Source organism: Schistocerca serialis, chromosome 2 (genome assembly GCF_023864345.2).
Source record: "Schistocerca serialis cubense isolate TAMUIC-IGC-003099 chromosome 2, iqSchSeri2.2, whole genome shotgun sequence".
In the NCBI taxonomy this organism is placed as follows: domain Eukaryota; kingdom Metazoa; phylum Arthropoda; class Insecta; order Orthoptera; family Acrididae; genus Schistocerca; species Schistocerca serialis.
The window spans coordinates 769731416-769746217 of record NC_064639.1 but is presented as its reverse complement, the minus strand read 5'-3'; the positions used below and the strand labels follow the sequence as shown (position 1 = coordinate 769746217).

At 42.0% G+C, this 14802-nt stretch overlaps 1 protein-coding gene across 2 annotated transcripts in view; it reads left to right on the top strand.

Moving 5' to 3' along the window:
• Positions 1 to 14802, top strand: part of LOC126457988 (exocyst complex component 7) — a 125126-nt gene that overhangs the window by 35417 nt on the left and 74907 nt on the right. For both annotated transcript variants that reach the window (XM_050094754.1, XM_050094753.1), the window contains exon 7: positions 9480 to 9580. In XM_050094754.1, the coding sequence (XP_049950711.1) occupies positions 9480 to 9580 (101 nt within the window). The remainder of the gene's footprint in view (positions 1 to 9479; positions 9581 to 14802) is intronic.

The following is a 14802-nucleotide window of genomic DNA, read 5'->3' as shown; positions in this document are numbered from 1 at the left end:
TTTGAGGAGAGGGATGAGAATTGCCTCCCTCCATGAGGTGGGGAACACTCCTGTCTGCCATATGACATTAAAACATTCGAGGAGGATTTCCCTTGACGCTGCTGGCAGATGTCGAAGCATGGAGTACCGGATGCGGTCGTAACCTGGTGCAGTGTCAGAAGTCTCAGTAAGTGCCGATTCAAGTTCCCACATGGAGAAAGGGGAATTGTAGGCCTCAGAACTGTTCGACCGAAAGTCCAAGGTCGCTCTTTCGACAGTCGCACGGTAGCGACGAAACGCTGGATCCTGATTTGCAGTGGCAGTACTTTGTGCAAAATGCTCTGCCAGCATCTGAGCAATGGCTCTGGGTGTCGTTTGGAGGCATCCCTGATTCAGGACAGCAGCTATTGGTAAACGGTTATGTTCACCGGAAATCCTCCGGATGGCTTCCCATACTCTTGTGGAACAAGTGGAATGCCTGATGGAGACCAGGAACTCCTGCCGTGACCTTTTCTTGCTCTCTTTAATGACTCGGTGTGCCCTGGCTCTCGCGATTCGAAAGGCGGTAAGATTGACCGCTGTTGGGCGGCATTTAAATCGGCGAAGAGCCGCACGCCTGTCTCGGATGGCTGAACGGCACTCTTCTGTCCACCAAGGCACAAGGCACCGCTTAAGAGTGCCAGAAGACTGTGGTATGGACAGGTCAGCAGCATGATGGACCACAAGCGTGATGTGATCCACCCATTCCTGTATGTTATTGTGGCGGTCAAAGACAGCCAACTGAGTGAACAGTGGCCAGTTAGCCCTGCCAATCATCCACGATGGTGGCCACTGCTCCAGCGATACACCATCCAGGAGATGAATGCGGATGGGGAAGTGATCGCTGGAATGAAGGTCGTCAATGACCTCCCAGTGAACAGAGTCGGTGAGGGTTGGAGAGCAGAAAGATAGGTCAATGGCTGAGAATGACCCTGTAGCAGTAGATAAATAAGTCGGAGTACCTGTGTTGAGGATGCACAACACTTGAGATGTTAGGAGGCTCTCCAAAATTCGACCTCGAGTGCAAAGAGAAGTGGAGCCCCACAGGACATGATGGGCATTGAAGTCTCCCAGGAGGAGAAATGAGCGAGGGAGCTGGTCGATAAGATCTGTGAGAGCGTCTAAGGTCATTGCATCCAGAGGGGGTAAATAAAGGGAGCAAACGGTAAGCCTCCGAGGTGAATGAATTTCAACTGCAACTGCTTGCAGGTCAGTATCCAGGGGGAGAGCAGAGGAGTGGTGGTCATTATTGACAAACACAGCGACTCCGCCTTTGGCCCTTTCTCCAGTCAGGTCATCTTTGCGATATGACGTATAGCCCCTTAGTACAGGAGCATCAGATGGTTTTAAATGTGTTTCCTGTAAACACAAGCACAGGGGGCGTTGCCGTGCTAGGAGGTTCAGTTCCTCCACATGTGCCCGGAATCCATTCATGTTCCACTGTATAATGGGAGCCATCTATCAGGGTGGTAGTACCTTCATTCTCACTTTCTGTTGGGGAGGAGAGCCCACAACAGGTGGAGGCTCAGTTTTGGGGCGAGATGATTGCCCCAGTCTGACATCAACCTCCATCACCTCAGAAGAGGAGTCGAGAGAGACATCAGGGAGAATGACATCCACATCAGGAGACTGTATAACTGCAGTCTCCTTTACTGGGCGAGTCTTCACCTTTGTCTTTGGCTTCGATGTTCTGGCCTGAGGTGGCATTGGAGCCAAAACCTCAGAAGCAGTAGGGGGTGTAGCAGCGCTGGGCAGTGCACAAGACTGGACCCGGGAAGGGGCAGGAAGTTCCATGATGTCAGCTACCACGGCCTGGTCAGAAGGCCGGGTGGGGGGGGGGGGGGGGGGAGCAGCAGGCTTCACAGGAACGGCAGCGGCACACGTACATTGACAAGCGCAGGTGCTAGTGCTGACAGTAGCAACCTCCGTTCGTGTAGCGGCATCGGTTTTCAAGACTGGTTGTTTCTGAACGGAAGAAAAGGAAGCAGCGAACGTGGGTGGCTGCATGGACTTGTAGATTTTCTTCGCCTCACCATACGGGATACGTTTTGTAGTTTTTAGTTCCTGGATCTTCCGTTCCTCAAGGAAAACTCTGCATTCCCTACTCCACACAGGGTGATCCCCAGAGCAGTTGACACACTTGGGAGGAGAGGAGCAACCAACTCCCTCATGGGCGGCTTTACCACAATTCCCGCAAGTGGCTTCCCGTCTACAGCCGAGAGTAGTGTGTCCAAAGTGTTGGCATTTAAAACACTGCATGGGGTTGGAGTAATAAGGCCGTACACTGAGACGTAGGAAACCTGCCTTCACGTGCTCTGGCAATTTGGTGCTGTTAAATGTAAGGATAAATGAGTCAGTCTTTATGAGAGCACCATCCACCCGTTTCATAATGTGTTGCACGTCGACAATTCCTTCCCAGGACCATTCAGCCTTCAGTTCGTCTTGGGGAATGTCAACGATGCCTCTGCAAGTCACAACACCCTTGCTGTAGTTCAAGGTGTTGTGAAATTTAGTCTCTATCGCAAACTCCCCAAGAAATTGTGCCTTCTGAAGGTTCTGGACTTGCTGGAAGCTAGATGTTTCAACCAACAAGGTGCCATTTCGCAAGCGCTTTACAGATTTTAATGTGCCAGCAATACCTTCTAAGCCCTTCTGTATATAAAATGGCGAAACTTTTTCAAAACTTCCATCTTTTCTTTTAATTATGAAAAACACATTCTGCGAAGCAGCATGCGTTCTGTTACTACTACCTGAATCAGGAGGACTGGCTACACGAGCCCTCTTGTTGGATTGGGTGTTAGAACCCACCAGCGGTCCACCCTTTCCGCTGGCAGGAGAAGAATAAAAGTTCGAGGGTTCCATCTCGGTCCCACGAGCAGCTAGGGAACTAGAAGTCCACCTAGACAGAGCCCCGCGTGCCTAGGTAAGCCTTATACAACTGGGGCGCGGCAGGTGCCCCAGAGGTTGCCCGCTTGCGACTGTTCCACCCCAACAGCCATGCATCTTATAGGCGCGCAGCACACCGTAAGATTGAGGGGTTTTTATAAAGGTTTACCTTCCTCGCAATCCAGGCGGTCAAGCCAAGATTACCATTCCCCGCAGCACACAACATTCCATCGCCGCGCCATGCGGTAGTCGCTGAAGCATGTCCGGGGGTTACGGTGACAGGAGACTGGTGGTGCTGACCGGTCCCCAGCTCAGGACTCCGGCGTCGCCAAGCCCGTACTCAGCAAATGAATTCTGAGCCCCTGGGGGGCAGAAGAGGAAGGTCATGGCTGGTATTGCCAGAATTATATACTTATATGGATGAGCTGTCTGTTCTTTCGGACATTGGGGAACAAACACTGTAACATGGGCTGGACCTGATCAGTCAAAATGGTCACAATTTCTTGGCAGTAATGCAAGCGTGCGAGTACTAATGGGGCCTCATGGAATATCAAGATGTGGCTGCCCAAATCATCACCGAATCCCTATCATGTTTCACTTCTGGGACATCAGCTCGGCCAGAAGTTGGACATAGTGTGCATCAAGACGCATCTGACCAAATGATGTTCTTTCATTGTTCCATAGTTCAGCTTTTATGACTTCGGTTCCGTGTTTTCCTGTTATGGGCATTTTCATTACTGATGAGTGGTTTTGGAATTCCAGCATGCCCTGCAGTTCCAGGCTTATGTTGTCCTGGTACTGACAAGGTTCACAAGTGCAACATTCAGTTCTGCAGTAACTGTTTCAGCTGTTGTCCTTTTTTAGGCACAATCCTCTTCAATTACCAGCTGTCAAGATCACTCAACATACACTTTCATCTGTGCTGTGACTTAGTGGATATTTTTCTGCTTTCCCATGGTACCTCATGAAAAATCAAACACTTTGGCTACCTTGGTTATGGAGTCACCCACTGCATGAGCATCAATAATTTTCTCATGTTTGAATTCATTTAGCTCCTACATAATGCCCTCAAAATGACATGGAATGCAGTTCTGACAGGCTGACACTGGCAATGTATTGAGAACATTGCACAGATACCATTCATGGTTAAATACACCAGTGCAAAATGCAGTCAGCTGTCATCAACATTTATGTTCAAGCATGCATTTCTTGTTGTGTTTCCACTTTTTTCTCCAACCCTTGTACACAAAGCATTGCCTCATGGGATAGGAATATTACGTTCCATGAAAAAAATCCTAAAACTGACTGTGGATAAAACTCTGCATGTTTGGATTAATAGCTCAACACTTAACCACTAAGATAGAAATTTTATGTTACTGTTATCATGCATTGTGTTTGGTATTTTAATTTTTGATGTATCATTCTTAGCTTACACATAGTTTCTGGAATGAGAAGCAGGAAGCCTTAATAAGAGGATTTAAGCAGTTTTCCTTTATAACTAGTGTTATGAGTAGTTTGCCATGAATTTTAGTTGCTAAATGTGATTATCCTGTACTTTATATGTTAAAGTATGATCTTGTGAAAGTTATGTTCACTGATGAGCAAAGGCATTATGAGTACTGCCCACAGTGAGATTAAACACCACCTGACAGCGTTGCAAACACAGTAAGAGAAGTATACAAGTGGAGCAGAGTCGAATGGAGAATCATTCTAGTGACAATACAGGCCACAAATGGGGAAAACCACTGACATAAATGGTTTTAACTAAGGGCAGATTGTTATGGCACCCTGACTGGGGACAAGCACCTCGGAAGTGGCAAAGCTTGTCAGCTATTTGTATGCTGCTGTAATGAGCATCTAGAGAAAGTGCTTGAAGAACAGTGAAACCACAAATAGCTGACAGAGTGGTGGATGTCCATGCCTCATCGCAGAACACAGAGGTTGGAGGCTTGTCAGCTCTGTAAAGCAGGGTAGGAGGTGTGTGATGATCTGACAGCAGAGTTCAGTGCTGGTGCAGGCACAAGTGTTTTGGAGCACATGGGGGTCCATAGCAGACGACCACCAACTGTTCCCACATTAATTCAACTACATTGTTCCTTATGATCACAATGGGGATGGAATTATCAATATTGGACTTTTAATGGAAAATAGCTGCCTGGTCAGATAAATTACATTTCATGTTACACCAAGTCTTTGGTTGTGTTCGGATAAGCTTTTTCATTGAGGTGAACAACTGCTTGAAACCTGCACTATGCCTCAAATGCAGTAGTTTGCAATGGAGGACTTTCACGTGAGCTTCCATGGGACCACTGATAGTTATCAAAGATATCGTGACAAATGCAGACTACATGAAAATTACTGATTACATTATGAACACCTGCATTTTGGTTTGAAGAATGGACCTGTAGTTACAATGTGGAGAATGTGGTTTTGAGTAACTTGGATAGATGTTCAGAGACATGCAAATGGTCACTGGAGAACAGAGTTTGGGTTCCAGTGTGTTACAGAATCCATGTCAGGACTGCTGACTACAGAGTACTTAAGGGAACAAATTTTAAGTTAGGTGAACTTGCAGCCCAGTTTAGAAAACATCTGTGGTAGTTCCTTAAGAAGGAATACAGGACGGGCTCTCTCTGTGCCATTTGCCTTTCTGTAAGTAAACACCATGTCGACGAGCTCTCGATTTGAACGTGGAACCATTGTGTACCGTGCTGTATCACATCCAGTATAAGGTGAGTCAGCAAGAGAAGTGACTCGGACACAACATTACCAATTACTATGTCACGAGAGGGTGCTAGAGTATGACTGCAGTATTTCCAGTTCAAAAAGCCGACAGTATTTCCAGTTCAAAAAGCCGAAAGGGTTGCTGTTGTGTGGAATGTGCTCTGGTACACCATTTATAGTGGTAAAGATATTTAATGGATGGAGAGGGATCATGGGCAGGTAAATTGGGACAGCGCATGAGGCTTAGCCAGCAGATACTGACACTGACACTTCTTCAATGACGTACCAATGGAATGAGCGACTGAGGTGGAAATTCCACCAAATCATAATTATGATCATTTGATGCACACATCAGCACACTCAAAACTATACCACATTATTTCTAAACTTCACCAACTTTACTTAATATTAAAAAGATAGAGATTACTTATGCCTTTGGTTAGCAATAGAATATTCATGTTAATGTAATATTTTATGAGAAGCTATTTGTTTTAATTATATAGTGTTTGATGTCATTTTGTCCATCATTTGAGCATGATTTATTATGAAAATCTTTTTACTAATGTTGGGCTTAGGTCCAAAAGTTGTATAAAATTGCAATGTAATGCATGTCACTAGGATGAAATGAAATCAAGCTAAAAGCAGTAACGGGTATAATGCATTGTGAGCTGGTCTTGCATATTGAGACTGGAAAGGATATAGTTTATGGAGTTCAAAGGGTTAGGAGTTCTGCCTCCACGATGCGAGTTCGAAAAGACTGTGTGATTGATTTGTGGCCAGCAAATGGCATTGTAGTGCAAGTCTTGAGGCCATAGGAGATCTGTTTTGCAAATAAAACTATTTAGATCCTTTAATATACATTTTTATTTATAATGTCATTTTGGCTACCACCATCAAAAGATTTCTAATCAAGATTAGAGGCATGTGGGAATGAGAGGCATTAGTTGCAAAAGATGAAAAAGTAAAAAGTTAAAAAAGTTCGATCACCAAAACCTAGAACTTGTAAAACAATGTTTGGTGTTAGTATCACTAAATCTTACTCGTAATTGGGTGTCAATCGTCAGCTTGACTCAAAAAATTTCAAAGATCTTGTTGTTGTCCAAGAGGTGGCCTTGGTATTGGGGACATTGCCTTCAGATTTCTTTTCCCAGTATTACTTATGAACACACAATTTAAATGAGTATAGTTGCACATTCATAAAGTTAACTTTTCAGATCATAGCCATTAGTCCCTGTGGGGTTCACCTAAATTTGACACCAAATGAGGTGGTGCAGTGGTTAGCACACTGGACTAGAATTTGGGAGGATGAGGGTTCAGATCCTGATCTGGCCATCCAAATTTAGGTTTTCTGTGATTTCCCTAAATCATTTCAGGTAAATGCTGGGATGGTTCCTGTGAAAATGGCATGGCCAATTAGTGTTTCCCATCTTTTCATAATCTGTGCTTGTGCTCTCTCTCTAAAGACCATGCTATCAACAGGACTTTAACCTTCCTTCTTTCCTAAATCTGACATCACATATTCTTTGAATTTGCTTTACATTATTATCTGTTCAACAGTTGCATAAATATTAGTATAAAAAAAACTTTTCCTTTTTTTTTTAGAAAGAACACCAGGCTATGTTTTAAAACACTTTATTCAGACCACTAATTTCAGAAACTGTCCATTCTCAAAGTGCACATATAGGGTAATTTTTTTCCTCTGTGAGCAAACCCGAGGGACTGATCAATGAGTGGATATGGAACAAAAAAAGCTCTGATGAACGTCTGTCCAGAAATGCATGGATTCCATGCTAGAGACCATTTTATTCAATAACACTGTGTTACAGAGATTGCAGTCTCATACACACTGTACCATGTAGCCACAGTTACAGTATGCATGGTTTCCTCCTAGTGGGTGGTACTGTTCCTCATACGTCATGCCCTAGCAGCTTCTCTTGCCATAGTAATTAGTAATGTTGTGTCCGAGTCACTTCTCTTGCTGACTCACCTTGTAGTCGATGTTATACAGAATTGTACACAATGGTTCCATATTCAAATCGAGAGCTTGTCGACACGGTGTGTACTTGCAGAAAGGCAAATGGCAATGGATGGTGGGCAGCAAGGCTATATCAGTAGACCTACTCCACTGACAACCACCACAGCATTCAATGTTTGCAACAGTGTTTCATCATTTGTCTCAGACGGGATTGTTTCAGTGTACCCGAAATGTTCGAACGCCAGACTTGGAGGAAAATATGATTAACACTGTGGTAGGCGATCACTGTGTCAGTACCAGGCATTGAGAATGTTCAATGTCCGAAACTAAGTGCAAATAAAATATTTTAAAAAACAGCCTGGTGAAATAATCGCCTTCTTCAAATTTACTGAGGCTATGGTGCCCACCCAGAAAAAAATGATAAAGACATTTTGCCTTAAGATGACGTTTTGACTATAAAAATTGTTTGCTCTTATAATTCCACTTGCCTGATAAAGCTGTGCCCTGTTGGATAAAATTGATTTAAACAATTTTATTAAATATGTAGACTTGTAAAACGTGTTGCAAAGAATAAAACAGTCTGATTATTAAATTAAAATATTTTGGAAGGCAACATAATCTTATAGAAGAACCATTAAATTACAAATCCGTTGATGGGGGGTAGGTGAAACAACACTATTACTACACATACATTAAGGAATTTAGACATTTTGTTCGCAAAATATTCACATTGACTGTGTACTCCTTCATGAAATTTGTTTACTTCATTAAAAACATAGGAGAGCTGGTATTTAGACTTGATAGGGTGAGCGACTTTGGCTGCAAGAATTTCTAAAGTTTATGTCATTTGATTTCCAGGCAGTGAGTGGCCACATAGTGCAGTTGTTAGGAGCTTGACTTTTTTTCATGAGCCCAGATTACATTGCGACACGGAATTTTTCTGTGAGCAAGACCATAGAGTAACTCTAAAGTTTGCATAGGGGAGTGTGTTGATACACAGTGTGAAATTACAAGTGTGGTTAGTTACTCACAAATTGCAAGGGACACTTTGACTCTACTTTTTGTGAATTGTCTGACTGCTAGATTTGCTGAGCTATTCGAATTTCAAAGGTATTCCTTGTGTCACCTAGCAACATTCGTTTATTTATATTGCAGTTAACAAGTCTGGAAAAAGCTCACAGACTTGTTTTTTTTTGTTGTGCATTTGTATTCCATTCTAAGATATGTTTATCAAAACAGAATGGTAACTAGCAACAACCTACAGCCTTTCATGCTTAATGCCTTCCCTGATGATGATGGCATCTTCCAGTAGGATAACTATTCATGTTGCAAGGCCAGAATCATGCCACAGTTGTTGGACGAGCCTGATAGTGAACCCAAGTTGGCCATGAACAGATCTGTGAGACTGTTGGGTGTCAGCTCCATGCACACAACCCACCAGCCCATAATTTAGGGGAATTGTGTGACCTGCACAGGCATCTGCTGCCACATACCTCCGGAAATGTACTAAAGACTTGTTGAATCTGTCATGCAGAATTACTGCTATATTGAGTTCCAGAGGTGGACCAACATGCTGTTAAGCAAGTGGTCAGAATGTTTTGGCTCATCAGTGTATATTTTGATTGCATTTTTCTTATTTGAGGGGAACAGCAATTAAGATATTGATCGGTTGCCTTTTCATTTATTCAAAAGGTGATTAGTACCTACAATTCCATGTTTTTAGAATGCTTGTGTATTCTGTTGTGGTGAAGATATTTTCCCTGAATACAAATGGTAAAATATGAAAACTGAGATTTTGTGCAACAGTGTGTTGGTCATGTAATGACTGTTTACAGTTTGTATACTTTTTAAGCTCATAAAAATATTTGATTTTCAGATTTGAGAAGAAAGCTAATAAGATGTTGATGAGAGCATCACAAACTATAGAACATTCTACTGGTCTCACCTTAGGCACAAGACGAAGTGCTATTCATCTGGGTCAGTCAGAAATAAACTTTGAATCTTCTTATTTCTTTAGTCACTAATTTAGGCTAATTTATATTTGATAAAAATTACTCAAGGTAAACAAAGATATAAACATTCTTGCTGTGCCTTGTAGCTAATTGAGATGATATTCCAAAGCTATGATTTTAAAATTAAAGCTGCTGGTCCTAAGTACTTTTCACTTTAGAGGCATATTATTAATATAATGAAATCCTATCTTTAATAAATCTCACAACACAGTTATTGCGATTGGACTGTAGTGAAAAGTGAATGGTGCTCATATGCCAATGGCCAAGTGGAAACTTATAATAGGTCTGAGATGTGTCTGCAAAGCTAGAAATGTGGATGTTTGAAGTGTGTGTGTGCTGATACTTTAAACTATAAATAAATGAATTGTGAAACTTGGCATTTAATTTTAAGTGAGACACACAGTCGAGTTCATCTCATTAGTGAGTGCTGCAAAAGTTGCAGTATGAGTAATTTTGTATCAGAATGATTTTAAGATTAGGAACATATATTGCTAGTGATTAAAGATGTGCTGAGTAAACACCTGCAATATTATTGGGAAAACATCCAATAGAAAAAAAGACTTGCTCCGACTCTCTGGAATAAATTCACTATTGTGCATTTGAACTTGGCATCTCAAATAATGGAAACTGCAAGCATCATCTTTACAGTGACCAGCAGTTATATTGTTGAACCTATTAGTAAAGAGTCTTCTTATGTTTTTTATACACAAAATATATCCCATCAGACCATATGAAAAGTAGTGATCCATTATGAATTTCTTTCACAAAAACTTTAAAATAATTAACACCGATTTTTTTCTGCTACATCTTTCTGTTGAAACTGTGCTTATGAATAATGGAATATCCACAAAAATTACTATCAGTATTATGCTGTGAAGAGTCATTAAGTTGCGAGGACACACATTCAAAATTTGGACCAGTCAAAGCTTGGACATCAAATGTATAAGAAGGGTCACCAGGAATCTGACACTCTGTGAAGACTATTAATGTTCATTACCACCATAGACTCTTTTATGAACTTGTAGTGAGGAGAAGGGTTCATGCTATCTGGCAAGGAAAATATCACATGGTGGATGAAGTGCTGAAGATATAAGAAGCAGGCAAGTGCAGACAAAGAGAGCTTTCTGATTCAACAGAAGTCTATTAGTATCAAACTTAGCCTTAATTAAAAAAAATGTGACTACACATTGTTTGAAAGTGGATCACAGGCAGTAACCAGAAAAGAAGAGAATTAATGCTCTCTTAGAAGAGTGCTAAGTAGACTGGTAAGGAATAAGGTGGTTCTCCATAAAATCAGCACTGAAATAACACTTGGAAAAGATCAATTAGATGAAGGAACAGGGTGATAGATCATGTATTAAGACATCACAGTATATCTCCTCCATGGTACTGTGGGAATCAGTAGAGGGCAAAAATTGTAGGGAAGGGCACATATTGGATTATATACAGCAAATAATTGATGATTTTGGGTGTACATGCTACTCTAGAATGAAGACACCAATATGCAAGAGGAAAATATGGTGGGAAATGTCAAAACAGTCATAGGACCAGTGCCAAAAAGAAAGCTTACTGATAGTTGGTCTCCTTAAGCACTATTTCCAAATGGAATCTGAAAGGAGGAAATAATAGTGGCACTTGAACCACCCTCTACCATAAGGTGGCATGTAAAGTGTACATGTATTAAGTTGAGGTTTATATTTTTTTGGAGTAAATACCACTTTTGAAGAAGGCCACTGCAGCACTGTGTTCAGTGATTTGTGCATGTGCACTGACTATCTGCAACAGTTGCTCAGTCACAGACACAATAATGGAATAATTTTTCCCCGTTTACATCTATTTGTGCATATTTAAAAGTCTCACTTAACTGAAAATTCCATCAAATGTGAAATACAGGCAGTGATTAGTTTTTTGTGCTCTAAAATCGCAAAAAGAATAAAAGTTGACAGTTTATAGATAAAACATTGCAAGTTAATGGGTTTAAACAATTAGTTGGTCATACCAATGTTAATTTTGAAGTGCGAAGTGGGTGACTATCAGTCATCTCTAAAGACTTGGTGCAAAAAGTTGATGCAGAAGTTCAAGAAAACATATTTTGTTCTTATTTAATGAATTTCCTCACATTTTGAAAGCAATCTTTATGAAACTCTTACAGAAAACTTAAATTACAGGAAGTTGTGTTTGAGACGATTACTAAAAATACTGAATGGAATCCACAAAACCTGTTGCGTAGCAAGTGTTTTGAATTTCTTGAGTGTCTCAGTAATACAGGTTATGGCTCTTTAAAAGTAACCATTTTACAAGCCAAAGTAAACGCGCGCTCACACACACACACACACACACACACACACACATACACATCTAAGCTTAAATGCACATGCGTTTTTGCGTGTGCGTGTGCGTGTGCGTGTGCGTGTGCGTGTGCGTGTGTGTGTGTGTGTGTGTGTGTGTGTGTGTGTTTTATTCTAGCTTCTTAATCCAAAAGTATCTACATTCTACCAGAGCTTTCATACAACATTTAGGGGTATTTGAGCTGAATTATCACTAGAAACAAAACTTGGGTGGCTCACATTAAATGTGTTATGGGATGGGCAGGCACTGTTGTTGGCTTTTTAGCCTCAAGGTAACGCAATAAATCCTAACATACACTATGTGATCAAAAGTATCCGTACACCCAAAAAAACATATGTTTTTCATATTAGGTGCATTGTGCTGCCACCTATTGCAAGGTACTCCATATCAGCAAACTCAGTAGTCTTTAGACATCGTGAGAGAGCAGAATGTGGCACTCCATGGAACTCACAGACTTCAGACGTGGTCAGGTGATTGCGTGTCACTTGTGTCATACGTCTGTATGCGAGATTCCACACTCCTAAACATCTCCAGGTCCACTGTTTCCAATGTAATAATGAAGGGGAAACTTGAAGTGGAAACGTGAAGGGACACATACAGCACAAAAGCGTGCAAAATGGTTCAAATGGCTCTGAGCACTATGGGACTTAACATCTGAGGTCATCAGTCCCCTAGAACTTAGAACTACTTAAACCTAACTAACTTAAGGACATCACACGCACCCATACCCGAGGCAGGATTCAAACCTGCGACCGTAGCGGTCGCGCGGTTCCAGACTGAAGCGCCTAGAACTTCTCGGCCACATCGACCGGCAAAAGCGTACAGGTCGAACTCGTCTGTTGACTGACAGAGACTGCCGACAGTTAAAGGGGGTCATAATGTGTAATAGGCAGACATCTATCTATACCATCACACAGGAATTCCAAACTGCATCAGGATCCACTGCAAGTACTATGTCAGTTAGGCGGGAGGTGAAAAAATTTGGATTTCATGTTCGGGCGGCAGCTCATAAGCCACACATCACACCAGTAAATGCCAAACTATGTCTCACTTGGTGTAAGGAGTGTAGACATTAGACGATTGAACAATGGAAGAGCGTTGTGTGGAGTGAGGAATCACAGTACACAATGGGCGATCCGATGGAAGGGTGTGGGTATGGCAAATGTCCGGTGAACATCGTCTGCCAGTGTGTATAGTGCCAACAGTGAAATTCGGAGTTGGTGATGTTATGGTGCCGTCATGTTTTTCATGGAGAGGGCTTGCACCCCTTGTTGTTTTGCATGGCATTATCACATCAGAGGCATACATTGATGTTTTAAGCACCTTCTTGCTTCCCACGGTTGGAGAGCAAATCAGGGATGGCGATTGCATCTTTAAACACAATCAAGCAACCTGTTCATAACACACAGCCTGTGGCAGAATGGTTACATGACAATAACATTCCTGTAATGGACTGTCCTGCACAGAGTACTGACCTGAATCCTATAGAACGCCTTTGGGATGTTTTGGAATGCCGACTTCATACCAGGCCTCACCACCTGACATCGATACCTCTCCTCAGGGCAGCACTCTGTGGAGAATGGGCTGCCATTCCCCAAGAAACCTTCCAGCACCTGACTGAACAGGCCTGCAAGAGTGGAAGCTGTCATCAAAGCTAAGGGTGGGCCAATACCATATTGAATTCCAGCGTTACCACTGGAGGGTGCCATGAACATGTAAGTCATTTTCATCCAGGTGTACAGATGCTTTTGATCACATAGTGTATATTACTAGAAGTTAACGGAAATGCGTATAGCAGTTGAAAACAAAAGATTTGCTTCATGACAATGTCTACCCATATTATTCCTTGAGACAAAATTTTCATCATTTTTTTTTTTATATTGACCTCTTGGTAAACACCTATTACCAGTAAAAGGTTACAGGATGCCAATTTTTATCAAGAAGACAAACAGCACTTTTTATAAGTTTTTTGACTTGCCAAGAGGATCAGCAGACCAGCATTGAGCTCTTGTTTAATTTCAGCCTGCTCCGTAAGTCACCAAGCTCATTCCTTTCTGTGCCTAATACAATCAAATTATACAGGGTGTCTTTTTTTTAAAAAAGTGACATGCATTCCTATAGGAAGTATTATTGGTCAAATTAGAAGAAAAGTTCATGTAATTACACATCCAAAAACCAACACCTGTCAAGATATGAGCCAGTCTGTCCCCTCATTCCCATTTGTCTGTTACATAGGAGTAGACACTATGGTCATGGCTGCATTTGGTTACCATGCATCCTGACACCTCATTCAGCTCTTTCTGGCACTGAATTATGCACTTAATTACACGTTTGGCTCCATTTGGATTGCATCTCACACTCCTGTGACAGTTGCACTTTTGCAATGGGTTGGGAATACACCAGTGCCTTTAAATGTCCCCATAGCCATAAATCGAACTGATTAAGGTCCAGTGAACAGGGAGGCCATGGTACTGGTCCTTCTCGACCAATTTATCGCCTATAAAATATTGTGGTGATGGAATGCCACATAATCCTTTGAAAATGGGGTGGTACCTCATTGTACACGTGTCAGTCACCTTTCTGCAAGGGTACCATTCTCCAATAGTGGTGGTAATTCATAGCTCAAAAATCAGTGATAAACAACCGCTTTGAATCTGGCAAACTGTGTGGTCATATGAGTGTCACTGGCAGTCCCTGCCTACACATAGATACTGATGTGAACCTGATGCCTCACCTCCATGACAACTCAAGGATTAGCATCTGCCCACACTTGCATATTGTGGCAATTCACTAGGCCATCTATTGTGAATTCTGCCTAATCTGTAAATACTGCTCATT